Source organism: Gordionus sp. m RMFG-2023, chromosome 1, assembly GCF_954871325.1.
Source record: "Gordionus sp. m RMFG-2023 chromosome 1, tfGorSpeb1-WG-v2, whole genome shotgun sequence".
Taxonomy (NCBI): domain Eukaryota; kingdom Metazoa; phylum Nematomorpha; class Gordioida; order Chordodea; family Parachordodidae; genus Gordionus; species Gordionus sp. m RMFG-2023.
The window spans coordinates 34,757,512-34,782,984 of NC_088775.1; the positions used below are offsets into that span (position 1 = coordinate 34,757,512).

At 25.0% G+C, this 25,473-nt stretch overlaps 2 protein-coding genes and 1 long non-coding RNA gene across 7 annotated transcripts in view; 2 read left to right on the forward strand and 1 right to left on the reverse strand.

Annotated features, from left to right (window-relative positions):
- The first annotated feature begins 69 nt into the window (after window positions 1-69).
- Window positions 70-350, forward strand: LOC135931006 (uncharacterized). The gene is made up of 3 exons (XR_010572907.1): window positions 70-134; window positions 175-237; window positions 281-350. It is a non-coding gene; the product is annotated as an uncharacterized LOC135931006 (long non-coding RNA).
- An 860-nt stretch (window positions 351-1,210) lies between these two features.
- LOC135922222 (uncharacterized) lies at window positions 1,211-1,844 on the reverse strand. Of its 2 annotated transcripts, none has more exons than XM_065456634.1 (5): window positions 1,762-1,844; window positions 1,514-1,654; window positions 1,404-1,469; window positions 1,315-1,363; window positions 1,211-1,272 (listed from the first exon to the last, which is right to left on the reverse strand). In XM_065456634.1, coding segments are annotated over exons 1-5 (330 nt in total). In that variant the 5' UTR covers window positions 1,835-1,844; the 3' UTR covers window positions 1,211-1,271. The 2 variants fall into 2 exon arrangements, 1 of the variants encoding a protein (XP_065312706.1); XR_010570791.1 differs by having other exon boundaries at window positions 1,212-1,272; window positions 1,514-1,717; window positions 1,762-1,832.
- Window positions 1,845-1,897: 53 nt separating this feature from the next.
- LOC135931175 (conserved oligomeric Golgi complex subunit 7-like) overlaps window positions 1,898-25,473 on the forward strand; it is a 56,111-nt gene continuing 32,535 nt past the window's right edge. Inside the window, exons 1-12 of one of the 4 annotated variants that reach the window (XM_065468089.1) lie at window positions 1,898-2,051; window positions 2,092-2,136; window positions 2,176-2,316; window positions 2,988-3,203; window positions 3,248-3,380; window positions 5,297-5,391; window positions 6,085-6,225; window positions 6,559-6,748; window positions 9,263-9,399; window positions 9,561-9,719; window positions 10,191-10,396; window positions 10,841-11,057. In XM_065468089.1, the coding sequence (XP_065324161.1) occupies window positions 1,968-2,051; window positions 2,092-2,136; window positions 2,176-2,316; window positions 2,988-3,203; window positions 3,248-3,380; window positions 5,297-5,391; window positions 6,085-6,225; window positions 6,559-6,748; window positions 9,263-9,399; window positions 9,561-9,719; window positions 10,191-10,396; window positions 10,841-11,057 (1,764 nt within the window). In that variant the 5' untranslated portion in view covers window positions 1,898-1,967. Of the gene's footprint in view, window positions 2,052-2,091; window positions 2,137-2,175; window positions 2,317-2,892; window positions 2,944-2,987; window positions 3,204-3,247; window positions 3,381-5,296; window positions 5,392-6,084; window positions 6,226-6,558; window positions 6,749-9,262; window positions 9,400-9,560; window positions 9,720-10,190; window positions 10,397-10,840; window positions 11,058-25,473 lie in introns of those variants that run through there. The other 3 variants (XM_065468090.1, XM_065468091.1, XM_065468092.1) reach the window with 3 other exon arrangements.

The following is a 25,473-nucleotide window of genomic DNA, read 5'->3' on the forward strand; positions in this document are numbered from 1 at the left end:
ATTTTTCGTCCAACTCGTCCAATTCGTTCAAAATGGAGATTAATAATTTTGAAATGGTAAAATTTAATTTTTTACCATAATCTTACGTTAAATGTTAATAATTCTTTTGGAATGTTAATATTTCTTTTGGAATGGTAAAATTTAATATATATTATTCAAATATAGAATATTTAGCAGGTTTCAAATGGCAAAATATAATTGCTACAGCAAATTAAGAAGATTAATAGGTTTAAAATGGTAAAATTTAATATATATTATTATTCAAATATAGAATATTTAGCAGGTTTCAAATGGTAACAATACAACCTAGGATATAATTTATAATTAAGAAGATTAATAGGTTTAAAATGGTAAAATTTAATATATATTATTATTCAAATATAGAATATTTAGCAGGTTTCAAATGGTAGCAATACAACCTAGGATATAATTTCTATAGCAAATAAAGAAGATTAATAGGTTTAAAATGGTAAAATTTAATATATATTATTATTCAAATATAGAATATTTAGCAGATTTCAAATGGTAACTAGCTCTTACACAATATCAAAAGAACAACCTAGGATATAATTTCTATAACAAATTAAGAAGATTAATAGGTTTAAAATGGTAAAATTTAATATATATTATTATTCAAATATAGAATATTTAGCAGATTTCAAATGGTAACAATTTATCTTAGCTCTTACACAATATCAAAAGAACAACCTAGGATATAATTTCTACAGCAAATTAAGAAGATTAATAGGTTTAAAATGGTAAAATTTAATATATATTATTATTCAAATATAGAATATTTAGCAGATTTCAAATGGTAACAATTTATCTTAGCTCTTACACAATATCAAAAGAACAACCTAGGATATAATTTCTATAGCAAATTAAGAAGATTAATAGGTTTAAAATGGTAAAATTTAATATATATTATTATTCAAATATAGAATATTTAGCAGATTTCAAATGGTAACAATTTATCTTAGCTCTTATACAATATCAAAAGAACAACCTAGGATACAATTTTTACAGCAAATTAAGAAGCTTATTTTATTATTCAAATTTATAATGTATATGACATATGTTAATTATTTCAAATGTATAAATCGAATACAAAAATATAAACAACTAATATTTATTTAGCATGTATAAAACAAATATAAATTATTTACAATAAAAATTATATATTATCAAATAAATTTGAATTATATATTAATTTAATATAAGCTGATGCTTTATCAGCAAATTCTAAGGGTTGACATGGAGTAAACATATTGCCTAAAAATAAACTGTTTATAAAAATAAAATAATTGATGAAACTAGTTATAGTAGTTTGCTACAGAGAGTTGAGATGGGGCACATATATTGCCTAAAATTATATTGATTATAGAAATTTTAATTTGTGAAACTTGATATGGCATTAACAGGTTGCATGTTCTGTGTTACTAAGGGTTGACATGGAGTAAACATATTGCCTAAAAATAAATTGATTTAGTGATTTATTTATAAAAATATTTACCAATATGTGATTTACACTGTTCTATGGTATGATCCTGCATCTCTGTGAACCTACCTGATTGTAAAATACCCCGTCCTAAGCAACTCCTTTGTCTACACCTGTAATACGATGTGGCATTTATTACTCTATGGATGGTATATTCTAAATCATTAAAACATAAAATATCACGTCCTCTTTTGGATTTTTTATTAGTAATTTTGTTTTCTAAAATTAAAACTAAATTATTTATATATAATTAGATTGCTAACTTTGAATTATAGTGGGATTAATTCTTCTCTCAAGAAGAAGTTTGATATTGTTTGACACCGTTTTAATTTCCATTATTATGATTAAAATTAAAAATCTGTTAACACTTTTGTATTTCCCGTACTTTAATGGACCAATCACAGAATTGGACGAAACTTTACGATAAAGTGTCCATACGATCATAGGCACGGAAATCACATTATTCGATATGGATTGCATTAATTTCTCTGAAGAAAATTTTGATCCATGTGTATGGATTAATAATTTATTTAAAATGGAACCTAACAAAGAGGTTAGCCAATATAAATTTATTAAATATTTAAATTTCATAGGGCCAGATATCTTCACAACTTTTTGAATTGCAACAAACAATTCAGGTGAATATATTTATAATATATATCATTAATTATGAGCAGGAAAGAAATTTATTAATGGAGGATTCTTGTTGCAAATTATTGTATACCATTTCTAAAATCTTGAAGGATATCAACACTTTAAATTTAGAAAACAATTTTTTAGCTGATAGATTAAACATAAATCAAACATCTATAAAACAAGTAATTAATTATATGTTTATGATAGAGCCATGGAAATTCAATTTTTTTAATTATACCTTTCCCTATCTAAAATTTATAAAATCAATAAAGTTTAAAAATATTTATTATTTATCCTAACTACAATAAAAATCTTTTTATCCCAATAGTTATTTCCACCAATGGGATCTTAGGCTATCATTTTTTAAGATTAAATTTTTTAATAAAATTAAAAAATAATAATCATGAATTCTCTTTTAAAATGTTATAAGTAATAGGCAACAAGTTTCCTTGGATTGCTATGAGAATTTTTTTGCCCCCCCCCTCTTATATGTTCTTTTGTGTATATTTTTATAATGTTTACATAATTTTTTTATATGTTATTTTATAAAATTAAATAAATTATTTAATCTCAAAAAAAATTGTAATTTATATGAATATTATTCAATCTAATTATTTATATTTTTTATATATAAATGCAATAAAAATAAATGACTGCTTTAATATCACTTAAATTCATTTTTATACCTTCTTTTCAATTAAGCAGGATTTGGTTACCCTGAGCCTAACCATTTTTTAGGTCTAAATGATTGGACTGACTTTCAGGATAAATTAATGATCTCTATCAGAAATATTCTGAGATATAATATTGTTAATTTATTTTTTAATTTAAATTTATGATATTTGACATTCAGAAAGATGATGCTAATAGCAATTTAATAAACTCTCTCGAAGATATGGATAAAATGAGAAATAGATTAAGAGATGTCAATTGTGCTATTTTGGAAGCTCAAAATTGGAATGGACTAGTTTATGAGAGTGAAAAGGCAATAGCATTTGCCCTAACTCAAGACAACCAAGAACCCCTTCAAAATGCTTTAGATTATGTTAAAAGAACTCAGAATAGTTTTGTAAAGATTTTTTTATTAAAATTTTTTTGTTACACTTTCAAAAGCAAATTCTATCGTGCTTTCCTGAACATGAATCAAAATTGGAAAAACTTAGAACTTTACAAGAAGATTTAGAAAACTGTATTAGCACAATCTTAATCACAAATTTGAATAAAAAATTAAACACCACTACTAAAGGTTTATATATATTATTATTATATTTTTTATAAAGATTTTCATAATATTATACAACAATTATTTTTCAGTTTTTTTAGTTAATAAATTTCAATTTGAATATGGATTGGCCAATTTAAAAAAATTGTAAAAACCTGATTTTTATTGTATATATTAGTATATACTGGTTCATGCCTAAATTCTCCCCCCCCTCTTATATGTTCTTTGTTTTTTATATTGTTTACATAATTTTTTTTAAGTCAGATCTATAATGGTTATAAACAAATTAGTTACAACATAAAAAAATTATCTATGTATGAATGGAAGTCATTCAAATAATTTTTTTATGGATATTATAAATTTTAACATTCATTAAAAGTTCATATTTAATTATTTATTAATTATTGGTGATATACCATCCACCTGAAATGTTCATTATCGAAATTGAATGTTATTAAATTATAAATAATATTTAAACCAGAGACCTGCAAAAGTACCATTTGCATGGCCCGGCTTGGATTTTTTTTCAAAATTTTTTTACGGCCCAGCCCAGGTTTAAAAATTTTAGGCTGGCTCGGAATTTTTTAAAATTATATTCGACCTGGTATATACAAAAAATTCACCTATTCGGTATTTTATCATATTTTTTGGCAAATATTATCATTTAATAAGCAAGCATATTAGCTACTGTTGTTAAACAGCTCGTTTTGAGCCGATTTTTAAAAACGGCTGACTCAATATTTTGCCAGAAAAAATTGACGACGCCTCGAAATTTCGATACATGAACAAAATTTTCAGGCTTGCGTAATATTTTTCTGGATAAAATACTGTGTTAGTCGTTTTTAAAAATCGGGTCAAAACGAGCCGTTTAACAACCCTACATATTTTATTTTATTTTAATTCTAAACAGATATTTAGTATATTATAAATTGATACTATAAAAAATTTGTGTAAATAATATTCTGAGAATATACTATATTAATTGTATTAAAAAAAATAAAACTGATATTTTAATTAATATAACATATATTATATAATAATGTATTTATTACCTATTATCCTTTGCCTATTTATTCCATGGCTGGAAAACTATAATTATATTATGTAATAGATACTATGAGTGTTAGCTAGTGTTAACTTTCACTCAACAACATTATATTAATCATAACTATATATAATCATTATAATCATATCTAATTGACGAATATAATAATTCATGTTATATAAATTTTAAAAAAAAAATTTTATGGCCCGGGTATTTTAAAAAAAAATTTTTACGGCCCGGCTCGACCCGGATATTTTACAAATAATTTTTTATATTTTAAAAATTTGAAATACGGCCCAGGCTTAGGACCGGGCCTGCAGGTTTCTGATTTAAACCTTGGACAAAATGTTTAAATCCTTAAAAATTTAATGTACTGAATCAGGTTTTTGCCCATATTTTGCATGGCTAGATTCTATTAAAACATTTTTAAGTATAAATTTGACAAAAATTTAGAATTATGAATTTAATATTTTTTTAATGGTGAATTTTTTTATGAAGCAAAGAATATTATACACAACCATTATTTTTCAAACATTATATAATTTTAGATTATAATGATATATTCATTATATTTATAATGAATAATTCTATTTATACATGTACTTATGCAAACTAAATTAAAATGGAAAAATAAATTGGTCAATTAGTTTTTCTAAAATGATTATTAATACTTTTTTATATTTAGTAAATATAATATTAAAATTATTCATTTAAATCATTAAATTTTTTTTAAAAATAAGGAGACTATTTAAATCTACTTAATGCCAATACTATTTTTAATATGGTTATAATGAAAAAAGGTTTAAATGACATGGAACTTTTTAATTCTTACACTTAATAACCCTTTTCTTAAATATAATTTGGTTTAATATTGGTTTATTTAATTTTTTTATAGATGTTGATCTAAATGATATAAATAGCTTGATAAGCATGTATAGTGAAATTGATCTTAGGGACCAAGCTATTCAATATTGTGAAAAATGTTTTGTGGTAAAAAAAACTATTTTAATTGTAATATATAATATTGGAGATGTATACATTGCAAGATTTTATACTGTCTATTTTTCCATGTCCTTATTGTGTTATTAAGTCAATATGGAAAAGTTTTGAGCTCGCTAAATTATTTTGCCCAGCTCATTAAATAATTTTGTACAAGTTGTCCAGTCTGGCCTAATAATTTTTTATCAATGAAAAAGTTATCATTTTGCCTAAAGTCTACAAAATCTTTAATTTCTAAACTAGAGGTCTGTAATGGTCAAGTTCTTAACCACTCATGGTTTTTGAAAATTTTGCCTGTAAATTTTTTTTAGTCTCCTAGAACATTTTTTGAAATTATTTAATTGGTTGGCTTGAGATTACATTTTCAATAACTTATAAAATATGTAATAAAAAAATAACATTCCTCCTGCAATTTAAAATTCTCCCAATATTTAATAGTTTTTAACTGGTCCATTGCAGGTTATTGATAATGGTTAAGATTGAAAATTAACTAGTTACCTTTTACATTCTTAAAAGGTAACTAACTACAGTTACTAGAGCTGTGTTTTTAAAAGGTACTTGTAACTAGTTACAGCTATATTTCCAAGTAGCGATTTACATTTCAATTTATAAATTTAATATAGAAATAATTGCAGGTGCATTTATATTTAATTTGGTTAATATATATTACTGGATAAAATGCAGATATGGATAAATAATAGGTGGATATCCATGATGATCAATAACTCCGCCAAGAAAAATAATTCACCCGATGACAGGATTGTAGCTTTTGTAAACTCGTTAAATGAATATTATATTGACCTTTCTGAAAATTGGACAAAATTGGTTTTTAATTTTCTTTGAATATTTAAAACAATATTTGCTCTGTTAAAGTTTTACCGGAAAATTACATTTGGTTTTACAAGCTTTTAAACGAGTTTATAATAGAATCTTTTTTAATCATTTATTTAGAAGGTTAATTTTTGATAAATATACAACAAATATATTTGATGGTAAGGCTTGGTTCAATTTATTATCTAGTATTTTATAAAAATTTACTAATCAAGATATTTCATATTATTTTTTTTATCATGATCAAGAGGTTGAAACGTCTTTTTTATGGTTTATCTAAAATAACACCATGCGTTTTCTTTATTTATACACATATCTATTATTTAGTTGACATGGAATCAGCAACTTTTTCCTGATTGCTATGTGCAAGTCTCCAATCGCGTTGTAATATCATGTTTGAGTAAAATGTCACCTACTTTTGCGAATTTTTTGGATTGTACCATTCCATCTACACCATTCGAAACATTTGATCCTATTAAACGTAGCATGGATACCTTTATTATGACAAATTTGACGAGTAATATAATAAACATATGCTGATATTGTGTACTTAGGTTATAATAGAAGAGAAATAGATATGTGTAAAGGAATATGTTATTTAAAACTAAATTTAGTAAATATAATCGGGTTATTATGTTAAAAATAGATATAATAAAAAATAAAAGCCACGATTTTTCAAAAATATATTTAAGTTGTTATCTTGTATACTTTGGTTAATCGTGTTTGAATTATTTCTAAATTTTAATGATATAAATAAATATTAGCTATATTTTTATCCAAACTCCGTTTTTGTGCCACTCTAGGATCATTGCACGTCAAATCGACCAAAAAAACGAAATTTTCAGCGACTATTTTTAAAATGAATGAAACTTGGCATGATAGTTTCTATGGTGTATATTTTAGTAAACTCAAAATTTTACAGTGCTAGCTCAACCAGATCCAAAGATATAGCCTTCAAAGTCGGAAATTGCGCAATGCGTGATTTTATTAAATCTTGTTTTTTAAAAAAATATTTAAGATAGAGTAATAAATTTAATATCATTTTATAGCCCTTAAAATTTAACATTGGGAAAAATCGAAATAAATTAAAAAATTCCAAGTGGTTTCTAATTCCCGATAAAATTACAAAATTAACATTGTTGAAAGGGAATTTTTAGTGTGATATTCTCTAAAAATGTTTATTACCTTTATATAAACTATTTAATAAAAAATCATAATATAATATTTTTAATAAAAATATGAATTGTATTGGGATAAAAACTAAAAAATTCATTGAGTATAACCAATATGATAACCTGGGGCGATATGTAAACAAGCAGTCCATACCTATATGATTATTATTAAGACGCTATTTTGTAAATTAAACATATTTTAAAATTTTATATACAAACTATTATAAAAACATATCTCTTATTTTTATCATATTCCATTTTGCGTTTATTAATAGAAATTCGTAAGACCATAATTTGTAGACATATTCTGTCATTGTTATAGATCCTACTATCGTTATTATTTGATGTCACTGGGGTAAAAGAAAGATGTGGTGGCCATTCTCATGGAAAAGGTCCATGCGAAGGCCTTGTATGAGCATTAAAGATCAGCACGTTCAAGTCTTCAGCGCACCAGTTCTGGACACATTTTAACACCAGTTGATTCTTATCAGTTAAAACAAAACATGCCATCGGTAAATCATATATAACCAACTATTAATACAATTTAGAAAAGGCTTAACTTCGAAAAACAATCAATTAAGCTTGCACCATTCCAGGAACTCTGGAAATACATGCTGTATTTCCTTTGATTTAAGAAGAGGACTTTTTAAAATTAACAATATCTCAAATGCCAATAATTTGTCTTTTGTTGATATCAAAAGATTCATAACATATGTTTATGACAATTTCTGGTGGTTAGCCACAATATTAAAGAAGAATGAAATTACTGAGGTGATATGTATTTTTTTTTTGATCCCCATGGACGATCACCATCCTTTTATTACCCACAATTGTGGAAAAGATAATGTTGCCCATTAATCAAATAATAACGATATTAGATCCCATTACAGATACAGGATTTACCTACAAATTATGCCTCAAAAAGCCTATAAATTGGCGGAAAATGGAATAAGAATAAAACAAGAGATATTTTTTATATAATAGTTTGTATATAAAATTTTTAAATATATTTATTTTAAAATATAGCATCTAAATAATTATATGGTATAAGCGTGCTTACATATTGCCCGAGGACATCTTATTTACTCAATCGATTTTTTTAATATTAATACAATATATATTTTATTAAATATATTATATTATATTGATTTTTAAGTATAACGCCATCTATATTATCTTTTTTTAGTTATAAATATTAAAAATGGCTATAAAGATTTTTTTTATTAAATAGTTTAATATAAGGTAATAAACATTTTTAGAGAATATCAACCCCAAAAAAGTCCCTTCCTAAATGTTAATTTTTATAATTTTACTATAAATTTTAAAACATTAATTGTTTTGATTTTTTCCATATTTTCCAATGTAAAATTTTAAAATAAAATGATATATAATTTATAACTCTATCTTAAGTATTTTTTTTAAAAAAAAACAATTTAATGAAATCACGCATAGCGCGATTTTCGACTTTGATGGCATATATCTTTGGATTTAGTTGAGCTAGCGCTCTAAGATTTTTATTTTATTAATTTAAAGCATAAATAACTAACATGCAAAGTTTCATTCATTTTTGAGATTGTCGGCTGAATTACTGGTCAATTTGTCGTGGAATTATCCACTAATTTGTTAAAAAAATATATATTGTTTTTCCATTGTTAAGAAAAAAATTGTTTTTTTGTACTTTGAATCCTTTTTTAATTGATTTTTCCGTATATCATAGAGTTAAGTTAAATTATCTATCAACCCTCTCTTATTTAAATATCATATTATGCAAAAGAGGCTAATAATATAAATATCGTTGAAACCAAACCAATCTATAACTATCATCAAACATGTACAATTACATCTATGATTTTTTTTAGAGGTAGACGCAATACCCAATATCCATGACACACTGAAATTTTTGGATGCATTATATTATCCTCTTTACAAAGTTTTGGTTCCATCATACCTCTCAATGCAGAAAAATCTTTTTAATAAAACTTTGTCTCAAATAATGGTATATAATACAAGCATTTTAATTCAGAATACCCTTTTTAAATCAGTTTAAAATTATGTGTTGTCTTGTAACTTTTTTTTTATTATCATAAAAACATTTATTTAACAAGATAACCTTAACAATAACCCTTCTTAACTTCATTTTCCACTCTTATATCTTAGATTGAAAACTCTTCTACCCAATCAAACGATTTGGCCTGCTTGTTAAAAAAGTTTCAAGACGCCTTCACAATTCTCGTCGGAGAATTTGCTGTGGCAATAGATATTTGTGCCTTGTTAGTGAACGGCACCTTGTTTCCTGAATTATTAGTACTTGTGAAAGTAAAACAATATTTCATGCCATTTACTTAGGAAGGATCCAAATTTATATATTCTCGGAAAGGGGTTCATTTCTAGATCCATTCATTGTGTTTGTTTAAAATAAAATAGAAAATTTACTAAATCATTATCATCTAAACCTAACACTTCATGCCAGTTAATTATTACACTTGCTTCTTTCTTATATTACTATGTCGCTCATTTTTAAATACGCTCTTATATTTCCCAAGTAAAGACATATTTCAGGATATATATTCTCTTCTAAAGGGATTTTTAGCATTTCTTCTATGTCAACGTCTGGGATGTGGTTGAGACCTCTATGTATTTAGTTTATAAGTTGAGCTAATACATCAGCCTTAATTAAATAGAAAAACTATTGGTATATCTTGTTAAACGAACGTCAAAATTATTAGCTAGATATTATGTTTATATTTCATTCATGTTTTAAATTTTGTTAACCCTCATTCTCATTAGCTGACGTTAAGCACTTTTTTGGAATTTAATCTAGCCTCTATCAAAAACAAAATCATCCAAATTAATCTTCAACCCTGGCAAACTGCCTTGGATCCTCTTATGAAGATATGCCACTTCCTTGGCCTCCTAATCGTGGAATTTAGCACTCATTTCCAACAGAAGGAACTTTTGATACCCTCTAAATTCAAAGCCTTTAAGCTTTACAGGTAAAATTATAATTTAAAAACATTAGCCACCTCCCGCTTTATATATGTTTCAGCCTTCTAATTAAGTATTTAAGGAGTTCATACAATATTAAATAGTTTCAGATAATTATATTACATTTCCAATATTTATTTTATTAAAATAACTGATCAAAATCAAGCCTACATCATTATTTGATATAATTACAATTTATAGGGATTCAGGATAAAATATATAAAGAAATAAATTAATAAATGGAAAAAACAAACATTTCATAATTCCAATCTTGTTTTTCATCACACAACCTTTTTCCTGCATTTTTGAGTGTTGGCACTTTGATTTTCACATAGACTGATTTAAAGTTAAACAAAATTTTCTTTTTCAGGCCATTTATATTCTTGCACACATCTAAATCAGCGCCTTTTTGATATTTTATACCATTTATTTTAAAAAAAAATCAAAATAAGCTCCCTTAATATATTGCATAATTCCGAACAGCTTTTAAGTATCGATCCACTTTCCCTGAAGTTATTGGTCCAGCTTTTAACTCCTATCCTAAAGACTCACGATTTTGTGCTGGATACTCCTTTAAATAATTATTTTGATCCCGAAAAAATCGGAAGGTTAAAATTATGGTGGGAAGATTTATATTCGCATAATCAAGCTATGACCATTGCATATGAGGTTTTTTTAAAATATAATTTAAGTTTTAAATTTCCCTTTTTAAGCCCTTTGAGGGGCACAATGATTTATTGAAACCATCATTTTAAAATCAAATTTATCATTAGTGCGAGCTATTTCATCTGAAACCAACAAAATAATAAAATCAAATATAATTTCAACCATTCCAATTTATTACGCAAGTTATATAATATATTAAAAATCATATATGACATTTATTATTTTTTAAATATATCAATGGTAAAAAAAAGATAAGATTAAAAAATTTTAAAGCTAAAAAGTTATTAATTTTGATGATCATAACATAACATATTTAATAAGATGAAGATGCAATTATTGCAACATTCCCCGTGTTAAGAATAATATATATTAAAACAGTTCAGAACCATAACCGGTTTTTGAAAAATTACATTTTCAATTTCAACATGCTTATTATCTTGGGAAATTTAGTCAGATTTGAATGACATTGTGATTTGGATTGTAAACATTCAATCTTATTAATTCTATAGATGGTGGCAACAATATTTGCCCTTCATAAGTTATAATAAGAATAAATTTACTATGATGGACCTATCTCATTTAATTGACAAGGTTTTCATGGCTCCATAATAAATATTCCACTCTCAATATTATTAAACTAATTCCAATTATTACAAGTAATAATTAATATACTGCCATGGTGGCAATGTTATTTTTCCTTTAATTTTATAACACTCATGTGATTATTGATTGAAGAATATTTACTTTCTAAACCATGTCTATATCCAGCTGACACTTTTGGGCAAGTATTTTTATCACATATAATTCCACTCCATGTATATGCTAAAATATAATATCAATGATTTTGAATTATTGATTATAATAATAGATATAAAATTCAGATTGGTTTTTAGATATTATACCTAGTTTAATTTAGATTTTAAAAAAGCAAAACTATCATGTTTACAAATTTTAAGAAAAATGATATTAACGGGATTTGAATCATTATGAGCTAGTGTTGTTAAACGGCTCGATCTGAGCCGATTTTTTAAAATGGCTAATTCATTAAAATATTACCAAGCGTGAAGATTTTGCTTATAGATGGCATAGGTATGGACATCTATCAACGAAATCTCGGGAGTTAGGAAATATTTTCTGGCTAAAATATTGAGTTCGCTGTTTTTAAAAATCGGCTCAAATTGAACTATTTAGCAACACTACTATACGTTAATACCCTAACCCACTACGGCACCTATGAACTAATTTCGATTTAAAATTAATATTTTAATTTATATTCATTTTTTTAATCTACATTAAAAAATGAAGGGATATAAAAATCGAATTAAACAAACTTTTATTAGATTTATGTAAAATAAATTTAAAGTAAAATGATTGATTTTTTATAAATAATGTATGGGCCATTCCATGTCAAATCGATCAAAAAAGGCGCTTTTTCGGCCGACTCCTTTTAAAATTGTTAAAAATTTCTGGTAGGTAAAAAAAATGAGAAAGCCGTTTATTTTAGCTCTCTAGCACACCTGGTTCTTGAGATATAGGGGCTCAAAGGTACAAAAAAGAGCCACTTTGGAATCTGTAAAATTTTTAAAATGCTTATATCTCAAAAACTATTTATAGTAAAAAAAATTATAATATATCATTTTGTAGGTAAAGGAATTCTCTAATGGGCTAACAAAGAATAATAAATATTGGCGCCATTATAGACTTTTAACATCCAGTTTACTTAAATTGCTTTACCTGTATTTTTAAGCAAAATGGTGAGTTTGTTTTCGAATTTTTTTTTTGCTTTTTATTTAGACACCTTTTATAAATATATATACGATGTCAAAACCTTGGCGATGCTATCGACTTTTCCATAATATACATTTTACTAAAAATTGAAGAAAAGAGTAGATGGCGCTAATGGTTGAAAAATATTATTCTTAAGGAAAATGGAAATATTGATACGTTTATAAGAATTATGATAAAATTTTCCAGTTCTGCCCTCCCCCCCCCTCCCACTATCATTAAAATGTTTTACATTTTTTAGATCTCTACTTTGCTACTATAGCGAGCGAATGACTTATTAGCTCGATAATATATAACAGCTGCAGTAAAAATATTAGGCATATATTAGATTATATTTTACAAAATAAATTGTTTAAAACGATCTCTCTTCTGAGAAATAATTTTAACCTGTCCGTTCAGATTAATTTTATCGTCTGTCTACCAATAATGATCTGGATTTGGAGAGTGCAAAAACATGTATTCTAGGTGTAGATCATTAAAATTTTATTCTATATCACAGATGGACGTACCAAATATTAAAACGTTGCAACCCATTTAATCTACAGAGACATGATTATTATCGCGAGAATCTAAGAAAGATTCTACCCTGGATGACCCAAAAAAATTTACCATTCAATTTAGGTATGTTAATATGCTCTTCATAGCGACAAAAAATATTAAACATTCCTTATACTTCAAATGACAATGTAGATATTGATTCTCCCCTTCATATAATTAATCAAGAAGCTATTGATAACATTAATATATCCCTACAATCAAATGGGGAATCTCTCATTAAAAGAAAACGCTTATGTGAAAAGAAATATTCGAAGAAAAAAATATCTAAAGTAAAAAAAAAGTTTTAACGACTGAAATTATACCATTATCTTTCTTCATCAAATGATGAAAAATTCGATGAAATTGTAGATACCTTAAAAATTAAAAAAATTATATGAAAGATATTTATTATTGGAAATTTGTTACATTATTAAGTGTCTAATGGGCATATGCCCACTCTGCTTTTCAGTTAATTAGTATATTTAATAGAAAATCAAAATTTTTTAATATAAAAAGTGAAAATATCTGGTTATTGATAAGTTAGCAGCAAAATTTTAACCATAATCCGTAATTTCATAAAGCGCCATCTATTTTTTTGTCAATTTTTGGAGTCGATAGCGTCGCCAAGGTTTTAATATTGTATATATATTTAGCAAAGGTGTCTAAATAAAAAACAATAAAAATAATTCGAAAACAAACTCACTATTTTGCTTAAAAATACAGGTAAAGCAATTTAGGCAAACCGGATGTTAAAAGCCTATAATGACGCCAATATTTATTATTCTTTGTTAGCCCATTAGAGAATTTCTTTACCTACAAAATGATATATTATAATATTTTTTACTTTAAATAGTTTTTGAGATATAAGCATTTTAAAAATTTTACAGATTCCAAAGTGGCTCTTTTTTGTACCTTTGAGCCCCTATATCTCGAGAACCAGGTGTGCTGGAGAGCTAAAATAAACGGCTTTCTCACTCTCTTACCTATCTAAATAATTCCAGAAATTTTTAACAATTTTAAAAGGGGTCGGCCGAATCGTGATCGATTTGACTTAGAATGGCCCGTATATCTTTATATAAGAAAAGATATTCAATTAATTATGGTAAAAAATTTCTATTATTAAATAAAATATATAAAACAATTAACAAACACTATTATTATAAAATAAACAATTTAAAGATAATTATATTATTAACGAAAATTCAAAAAGCTTGCATATATATAAATTAAAATCAAAATTCCAAAAAATCAGATTTTAATTATTAAAAAAAAATTATATATATCGGGAATTCTGGGACAAATCAACACGAGTTACAACCCGACCCCATTTTTCTAGAATTTTTACGAGAGTTTTCATATATTATAACCAGGGATTCAAACCGAAACAAATATCGGTTCAGATTCACTTCGTAGAAAATAAAAATATAGGTTCGGTTCGAAGCCCTAAAAACCGGTTTAAACACTTATATTCAATATTAATTTGTAAATGTAACAAATAAATATCAATGATTTATTTTAAAACAATATTTAACTTTATATACTTAAAAATTTTTTATTAATCCGCACATATATTTTTAAGATTCGTCTCATTCAAAATACATCTATGAGGAGATAGTATAAATTTAATTTATGAAAAACATCTTTCCACACTAACTTGGGTAGCTGGCACTGTCAGTATGATATCATACAATTTGTATTTGTTCTTCTTCATCATTTTCAGACATTTGATTGTCATCATCACTATCCTCCATAAATAATTTTACCATCTTAATATAATTTGCCCCATTGTCAGTTGTTATAGAACATATTTGTGATGTTTTGATTTAATAATCATTTAATACATTTATTAAAAAGAGTTTTAAATTTTCTGCAGTGGGTCGTTCAAAAATTTCTTTCATTGCTAGTGTTCTCAGAACAATTCTTGTTTATTGAATATTTTGAAGATTAATACCAATAATGGACATGTCTATACGTAACATAGTCAATTTAGAGATAATAACTTACCATTTATTTTTTGATTATATTTTGCCGAATACTTAAGGCTAATTCTGCAACATTAGACTGAAGATTTTGAGAATTAGTTTTAATCCATGCCTTCTAATATATGGAATTTTTTTAAAACCTCTATCATCGATTAATTTGAATGGTCTGCCATTAAAAGTTACCAACTCAGTACAAGCAACGATTATTATTTTTTTTATTTAGTTTTACTGATATTGTTTGTTCTTTTAATGCTTTTTCTATCTTCTGTTGTCTTGATGACATAACAACTGACAATGGGGCAAATTTTATTAAGATGGTAAAATTATTTATGGTGGATAGCAGAGTTGTTAAAGTATCTAGATATAAAAATGTCGTATCTGTATCTAGATAGATTTTTGATTAAAGTATCTGTATCTAGATATTATTTTAGAGGTATCTGTATCTGTTTTTAGATACTTTTTAAGATACATTTTGATATACTTCTATACGCTTTTTTATATTATAAATAAAAATACTTGAATGTAAAATTTAATTTATTTCATATGAGCATATAACTTAATATTAATATATATATATATTAAAAAATTTTATATATGTATGTAAAATATTAAAACTTATATATAAAAAAGAATATATAAATATTAATTAAATATTATGTCCGAGTTAGCAATAACAAGCAAATTCTGATATTACAAGGAATTTGCCATTTTTAATTGCAATGGGTATTTTATTCTATTATATTAATTATTATATTAATTTTTAAGATTAATATTAGTGCTGTAAACATTTTTAAAAAAATCGAACGCGTTCGACGTTCATTGACAAAAATCGAACACGTTCAAATTCAAAAAAAGGAACGCGTTCATGCGTTCAAAATTTTATGATAAATTTTTTTTTTAATTTAATTTAATATAAATAAATGCCTTATATTTTTCAACACAATATATTAGCCATGATAAAAAAATAATAGTTTTATTGATATGCTATAATCATTTTGATTGGACTTTAGATAAAGTGATGTGATCTTTGAAAACTACAATCTTATCAGCAGCTATTTTCTCTTTCCTATAACCATAACCAAATTTTTATTTTACAAAATTTAATAATTTTTACAAATTTAGGCAAAAATTTTGATAAATTTATTATAATTTTTTGATAAATTTAAATTTGAATCAAAATAAGCCATATTTAATGCTTCGATAAACCCATTAAAAAAAATATTATTATGAAACATACACAACATGCAATTATCAATTATTTTTTAAATGTAAATAACTATGGAAGAAAAATGATCTGTGGATATTTTAAAATATAGTTATTAAGGTTAATATTTTTAAATATAAATCATTCAAAATTCCAAAAACCAATGTATACTTTCAGAAAAGTATTGTAAAGCTACTACTAAATTATTATCATCTTAGTATTCCAAATCTTTCAGTTACTTATCAAATTCTAATTATTACCATGATATTCAAAACATCATATTCTAAGTATTACATCAAAACATCAAATTTTAATAATGTGTATAATAATTATTGCCATTCAGCCTGACTCTTTATAAACAATACTGGGTTTTGTCAACTTTACAATCTATACTCACATACCCTCAAACTTCAATGTCAACAATTTGCAACATCTGTGCAAAACTAATTAAAGTGACAAAGGGTAATCTATTATACAAACATAGTTACAAAGGGTCAACATGTCCTTCCTCTCAAAAATCTCCAACCAATGAAATTTTAACAATACCCAAACCCTTATTCAATATTATTGAGCCTCATCCTCCCCCTATCAACACAGATTTTCTTGAAAGATTTTTTGAATGGAAAAAAAGACCCACTTTAACACATCTACCAAATAAATCTAGAAACCTAATTTCAAATTTTGTTATTAAACTTATCACAAAAGTTAATGATAACTTAAATTGCTTAAAATCATGGGAAGATTTATTAACCTTCTCTCATAAATGTCTTATACGTCCTGCTAACAAAGAGACCCCATTACATGAACAAATAAAATCGAACATTGATAATTTTGACAATATTCAAATGATTAACTACAATCATAATGTTAAAAAGCAAGTAGATGATATAACACACAAATGCAAAATTATATCAAATAAAATAGATCAAGGTGACATAGGTGGTGCAATTAAACTCATATCCTCAGATAACCATCTTTCTCCTATCAATGAAGAAACATTACAACTATTGAAACAACTACATCCTGAAGCTTCTACAGATAATCTACCCATCTCTCCAATCCACCAGACTGTCATTTTTACCAGTGATGAAATTGTCAATGCTATCAATTCTTTCAATAAAAACTCAGCAGGTGGTCTTAATGGTTTCAGACCCTCCTATTTTCAATACTTAATTAATCCAAAAAATCCTTCCCATAGTTCTGTCATCAAGGTTTTAACAACTTTTTGTAATAACATAATAAATAATGATATTCCAATACAAACTCACCAAATCCTTTTTGGTGCACGTCTAATTGCTTTATCTAAGCCAGATGGTGGTACCCGTCCTATTGCAGTAGGCTCCTTTTTCAGAAGATTAATAGCCAAAATCATAATTGAACACATCAAACATGATGCTGTCAACATATTAAATTCTTATCAACTAGGTTTTGGGATCAAGGGTGGCTGTGAAATAGTGGCTCATACATTAAGAATTTACTTAGAAAACCCACCACCTGATTCTGTAATATGTAAACTAGATTTTAAAAATGCCTTCAATAGCCTACATCGTACCTCATTTTTAAAATTCTTCTATGAAACATTTCCCTGTTATTCTAAATTTATTGAATCCTCATATGGTTTTCAGACGCCTTTGACATATGGATCTTATCAGATTTTATCCCAAGAGGGCATCCAACAAGGGGATCCATTAGGACCTCTTCTTTTTTGTTTTGGAATCCATCATCTCATCTACCAAATTAAACAAAATTTTAACCTAGATCTTAATCTATGGTATTTAGACGATGGGACCATATGTGGCCCTTCAGCTAATGTACTAAGCGCCTTAAAACACCTGGAAATCGATTCCCAAGCTATCGGCCTGGTACTCAACATAAATAAAACAGAATTATGTTTCTTAAACAATAAGCCACAAAAGTTGGAAGGCTACAAAATCATTGCTCCTGACAGCTTAACCTTACTTGGGTCCCCATTAGCTAATGCGACCAAATCGGAAGATTTTCTCAACAAGATTTTTAAAAGCTTTTACAGTATGGAGCACATTCTTAGTCTCCTACCAGCTCATCAATCTTTATTTTTAATTCGCAAATGCCTGTACATACCTAAATTTATGCATATTTTCCGATCATCATCTTTTTTCAAAAACAATGAATTCATATCTAAAATTCAGGATAAATTTAAAATATTTCTGGAAAAAATTTTAAACATAAATTTAAACTCATTCAATTGGTCACTTGCTCAGCTACCTTCTAAACTAGGAGGTTTAGATTTTTTTCCGCTCAATCTTTTATCCTTATCATCATTCGTATCATCTAGATTATCTAACAATTCTATTATTTCTGGCTTCATATGCCCTACCGATCGTTTATTAGACGACTCTATTGACAAATGGAAGGCAAACACACCCATTAACACCGTATTACCATCAATCATCACACACAAAAATTTTTTCACACCTTTAATCTCTAAATACCAGACAGATATATCAGTCAATCCACCTTTAGATTGCATTCAACTCCTTCAATTATCTGACAGACTTGGTGGTCATGAATGGTTAGAATCACTCCCTAGTCGCAACCTTGGTAATCTCTTATCAGATGAACAACTGAGAGTAACCATTGGTCTACGTCTAGGTTGCGATATAGTACAGCCTCATGCCTGCGTCAAATGCAAATCACCCGTTGATTCAAAGGGTAGACATGTCTTAAATTGCATTTTTAGTCAAGGGCGACATCAACGCCACTCAGCTGTAAACCATATAATAAATAGAAGCTTAACAGCTGCACACATTCCTAACAATCTCGAACCATCAAATTTATCTCAAGTAGATGGTTTAAGACCTGATGGTATGACAACCATACCTTGGGCCCTCGGCAAATCACTCATATGGGACTACACGTGTGTTTCATCATTCCCTTCAAACATAAATTTCAATTTAATAACACAGGCTGAAATTAAAAAGATAAACAAATACAAAAATTTTAAAAACTTTTTATTCACTCCAGTTGTGACTTCTACTAACGGGCATTTTTCGCCTTCAACATTTTTGTTTTTAAAAAATCTTGCTAATAAAATACGACTTTTCACAAATGAACCAAGAGAATTCCTTTTTATTCGACAAAAAATTCAAATAGAAATTTTTAGACACAATTATGGTTCCTTTTTGGGGACTCAATTTTAGAATTTTATTTTTAATTATATAATTATAATTTATAAATTATAATATTTTTAATTAGGTGTTATGTGAAATAAATAAATAGAAATTAATAAAGGTAAAAAAAAATAATAATATTTAAAAGAAAAAAAAAAAAATTATAAATACAATTTAATAGAGCGATAAAAAAATAAATTTATAAAAATTTTTTCTTAAATACTAATATTAAAATGCCTTATTATAATTAACTATATATATATTATGTAATTATTTTTACTTAGAACAATTAAAATAAATTATTAACTGGCTATATAGTTATACATATTATATAATATAAAATAATTAATGTTACAATCAGATGTCTTTTTAAATTGGAGCTTGAAGATGTTGACACTGATATAATACTTTTTGGACACATTTTACATTTGGCAACTATTGAATTACCTTTTGATTTTAAAACAGTGAAATATTTTTGATATTTGGGCCATGGTAATTCTAATTCATCTAATATGAATTTTGATTTTTAGAATCTGATGATGAAATATTTATATCCACGCAAATAGTGTTGCGTAATCGGCTAATTTTAGCCGACTAAAAACGGCTTAGCCGAGATTTTAGGTGGAAAAATCGGCTAAGCCTAATTAGGTATAGCCTAAAAATCGGCTAAGCTTAATTAGGTATAGCCTAAAAATCGGCTAAGCCTAATTAGGTATAGCCTAAAAATCGGCTAAGCCTAATTAGGAGCCTAAAAATGGGCTAAGCCTAAAAATTGACTAAAATAAATTAGTCAAAATTCTGCATCGATGCTTAGCATTAATTATTATTTATTTATTTTAGTAAAATAATTTATTTTATTTATATTTAATGTAATTATTTTATTATTATCAACAAATAAACATGATATGATTTAATATTTTTTATTTATATTATTATATTTTGAAATGAAAATAAATTTATTTATTTGATGTTTTTTTAATAAAAAAAAATAATATGCTGCTATATTGTAAAAATGTAATATTCTTTAAATATAATTTATTAGTGATTTTCACAATCTTCTTTGTAAATACATCTTTTATTGAGGAATTATATTGTAAATTTTATTAGATAAATAAACAATCTTTTAGGTGAAATCTTTTATCATTTTTTTAAAATTATCTATTTAATTATTAAATGAGGTGGATTTTATGAAACTTTTTTGATGTTATTTTATATGATCTTTTTAAGGATAATATTTTAATGTGACAATTGTCATAATCGTTCTTTTATAAGTTTTGAATTTTTTGAAGAAAGTATGTTAAAATAAGTATTAATAACATGTGTAAATACAAATTTAGTGAAGATGTACCAATGAAAAGTGACAATTGTCATAATGGTTAATTTTAAAGTTTTTCGAATTTTTTTGACGAAAATTTGTTAAAATAAGTATTAATAACATGTGTAAATATAAATTTAGTGAAGATTTACCATAGAAAAGTGACAATTGTCATAATCGTTATTTTTAAAGTTTTTCGAATTTTTTTGACGAAAATATGTTAAAATAAGAATTAATAACATGTGTAAATATAAATTTAGTGAAGATGTACCAATGAAAGTGACAATTGTCATAATGGTTAATTTTAAAGTTTTTGATTTTTTTTGACGAAAATTTGTTAAAATAAGTATTAATAACATGTGTAAATATAAATTTAGTGAAGATTTACCATAGAAAAGTGACAATTGTCATAATCGTTATTTTTAAAGTTTTTCGAATTTTTTTGACGAAAATATGTTAAAATAAGAATTAATAACATGTGTAAATATAAATTTAGTAAAGATGTACCAATGAAAAGTGACAATTGTCATAATGGTTAATTTTAAAGTTTTTGATTTTTTTTGACGAAAATTTGTTAAAATAAGAATTAATAACATGTGTAAATATAAATTTAGTAAAGATGTACCAATGAAAAGGGACAATTGTCATAATGGTTAATTTTAAAGTTTTTGATTTTTTTTGACGAAAATTTGTTAAAATAAGTATTAATAACATGTGTAAATATAAATTTAGTGAAGATGTACCAATGAAAAGTGACAATTGGCATAATGGTTAATTTTTCGAATTTTTTTGACGAAAATTTGTTAAAATAAGTATTAATAACATGTGTAAATATAAATTTAGTGAAGATGTACCATAGAAAAGTGACAATTATCATAATCGTTATTTTTAAAGTTTTTCGAATTTTTTTGACGAAAATATGTTAAAATAAGAATTAATAACATGTGTAAATATAAATTTAGTGAAGATGTACCAATGAAAAGTGACAATTGTCATAATGGTTAATTTTAAAGTTTTTGAATTTTTTTGACGAAGTTAAAATAAGTATTAATAACATGTGTAAATATAAATTTAGTGAAGATGTACCAATGAAAAGTGACAATTGTCATAATCGCTATTTTTAAAGTTTTTTGAATTTTTTTGACGAAAATATGTTAAAATAAGTATTAATAACATGTGTAAATATAAATTTAGTGAAGATGTACCATAGAAAAGTGACAATTGTCATAATCGTTATTTTTAAAGTTTTTTGAATTTTTTTGACGAAAATATGTTAAAATAAGTATTAATAACATGTGTAAATATAAATTTAGTGAAGATGTACCAATGAAAAGTGAAAATTGTCATAATCGCTATTTTTGAATTTTTTTGACGAAAATATGTTAAAATAAGTATTAATAACCTATGTAAATATAAATTTAGTGAAGATAGTGACATTTGTCATAATCGTTAATTTTAAAGTTTTTTGATTTTTTTTGAAAAAAATATGTTAAAATAAGTATTAATAACATGTGTAAATATAAATTTAGTGAAGACCAATGAAAAGTGACATTTGTCATAATTGTTATTTTTAAAGTTTTTTGAATTTTTTTGAAGAAAATATGTTAAAATAAGTATTAATAACATGTGTAAATATAAATTTAGTGAAGATGTATCAATGAAAAGTGACAATTGTCATAATCGTTATTTTTTGAATTTTATTGACAAAGATATTTTAAAATAAGTATTGATAACATGTTTAAATAAAAATTTAGTGAAGATGTACTCTAGATAAGCGACAATTGTGATAATCGTTATTTTTAAAGTTTTTTGATTTTTTTTGACGAAAATAGTTAACTTGCATCGATATTGATTTTAAAATAGAAAAAAAAGTTTACCCAAATTTTAAACAAGATTGTCTGATGAAAATTGGTAAAAAAAATAATAATTTTTAACTTAGGATTAGATATTATGATATAAATTTTGCATATTAATTTCTGACCCGATAAACAAATGTAATAAAATGCCAATTTGCTCCTGTTTTTGGGGAAGAATTTATTATTACCATATGTTTTTCTATGGCATATACTCAGGCAATTTTAATTTTACAATCTATATTTTTACCCATTTACATCAAAGAAATTTTAAAAATAACGATTATGACAATTGTCACTTTTCTATAGTACATCTTCACTAAATTTTTATTTAAACATGTTATTATTTCGTCAACAAAAATCAAAAAATTTAAAAAATAATGATTATGACAATTGTCGCTTATCTAGAGTACATCTTCACTAAATTTATATTTACACATGTTATTAATACTTATTTTAACATATTTTCGTCAAAAAATTCAAAAAACTTTAAAAATAACCATTATGACAATGTCAATTTTCTATGGTACATCTTCACTAAATTTTATTTAAACATGTTATCAATACTTATTTTAACATATTTTCTTCAAAAAAATTCAAAAAACTTATAAAATAACGATTATGACAATTGTCACTTTTCTATGGCACATCTTCACTAAATTTATATTTACACATGTTATTAATATTTATTTTAACAAATTTTCTTCAAAAAAAATCCAAAAACTTATAAAATAACGATTATGATAATTGTCACTTTTCTATGGTACATCTTCACTAAATTTTTATTTAAACATGTTTTTACTACTTATTTTAACATATTTTTTTCAAAAAACTTTAAAAATAACGATTATGACAAATGTCACTTTTCATTGGTACATCTTCACTAAATTTATATTTACACATGTTATTAATACTTATTTTAACCTATTTTCTTCAAAAAAATTTAAAAAACTTATAAAATAACGATTATGACAAATGTCACTTTTCATTGGTACATCTTCACTAAATTTATATTTACACATGTTATTAATACTTATTTTAACCTATTTTCTTCAAAAAAATTCAAAAAACGTATAAAATAACGATTATGACAATTGTCACTTTTTTATGGTACATCTTCACTAAATTTTTTATTTAAACATGTTTTTAATACTTATTTTAACATATTTTCTTCAAAAAACTTTAAAAATAACGATTATGACAATTGTCAATTTTCTATGGTACATCTTCACTAAATTTTTATTTAAACATGTTATTAATACTTATTTTAACATATTGTCGTCAAAAAAAATCAAAAAACTTTAAAAATAGCGATTATGACAATTGTCACTTTTCTTTGGTACATCTTCACTAAATTTATATTTTCACATGTTATTAATACTTATTTTAACCTATTTTCTTCAAAAAACTTATAAAATAACGATTATGACAATTGTCACATTAAAATATTATCCTTAAAAAGATCATATAAAATCATCAAAAAAGTTTTATAAAATCCACCTCATTTAATAAAAAATAGATAATTTTAAAAAAATTATAAAAGATTTCACCTAAAAGATTGTTTATTTATCTAATAAAACTTACAATATAATTCCTCAATAAAAGATGTATTTATAAAGAAGATTGTGAAAATCACTAATAAATTATATTAAAAAGAATATTACAATTTTACAATATAACAGCATATTATTTTTTTTATTAAAATAACATCAAATAAATAAATTTATTTTCATTTCAAAATATAATAATATAAATAAAAAATATTAAATCATATCATGTTTATTTGTTGATAATAATAAAATATTAAATAAAATAAATAAATAATAATTAATACTCAGCATCGATGCAGAATTTTGACTAATTTAATTTTAGCAGATTTATATAGGCTTAGCCGATTTTTAGTTTTAGCCGATTTTTAGGCTTACCTAATTAGGCTTAGCCTAATAGACTTAGCCGATTTTTAGGCTTAGCCTAATAGACTTAGCCGATTTTTAGGCTTAGGCGTAGTTTTTAGCCGATTACGCAACACTACATGCAAATGCTAATCTATAAAATTAAAATATAAAATATTCAAATTAATAAACTTTAATCTTATCTTCTCTAGCAGTAGCACGTTATGGTACGTTAATTGCAATATGAACGAGGAAAAAGTAAAAACAGCTGATTAAAAAATATAAGACTTTTTTGTTAAAAAATTGGATTAAATATTAATTTTTCAAATAAATAAAAATATAAGACTTTTTTGTTAAAAAATGCGGATTAATATTAATTTTTCAAATAAATAAATATAAAAAGTGTTTTTAAAATTGAACGAACGTAAAATTGAACGCGTTCATCAAAGAAAAGGAACGCCGTTCATCACCTTTTTTCAAAAAAACGAACTTCGTTCACGAACGCGTTCATTTTGAACGCGTTCGCTTACAACACTATAATATTGATGACAAAAATGACGACATTCTTCCATGGCCAATTTATAGATCATATTTTAAAATAATATCTCAAAATAAAGAAAACAAATATCTGTTAGTAAAATATTTGCCATGTCTACCAAAAAATATGCAAATTTCAGTTATCATTACTTCAACTTGCAACAT

Coding starts and splice junctions, on each gene's coding strand:
- LOC135922222 (XM_065456634.1), bottom strand. CDS start 1,834: ATGGAAATTAAAACGGTGTCAAACAATATCAAACTTCTTCTTGAGAGA. Junction 1,655..1,761: donor TAATCCCACTATAATTCAAA/GTTAGCAATCTA, acceptor TTAATGATTTAG/AATATACCATCCATAGAGTA. Junction 1,364..1,403: donor ACCTGTTAATGCCATATCAA/GTTTCACAAATT, acceptor ATATAATTTTAG/GCAATATATGTGCCCCATCT.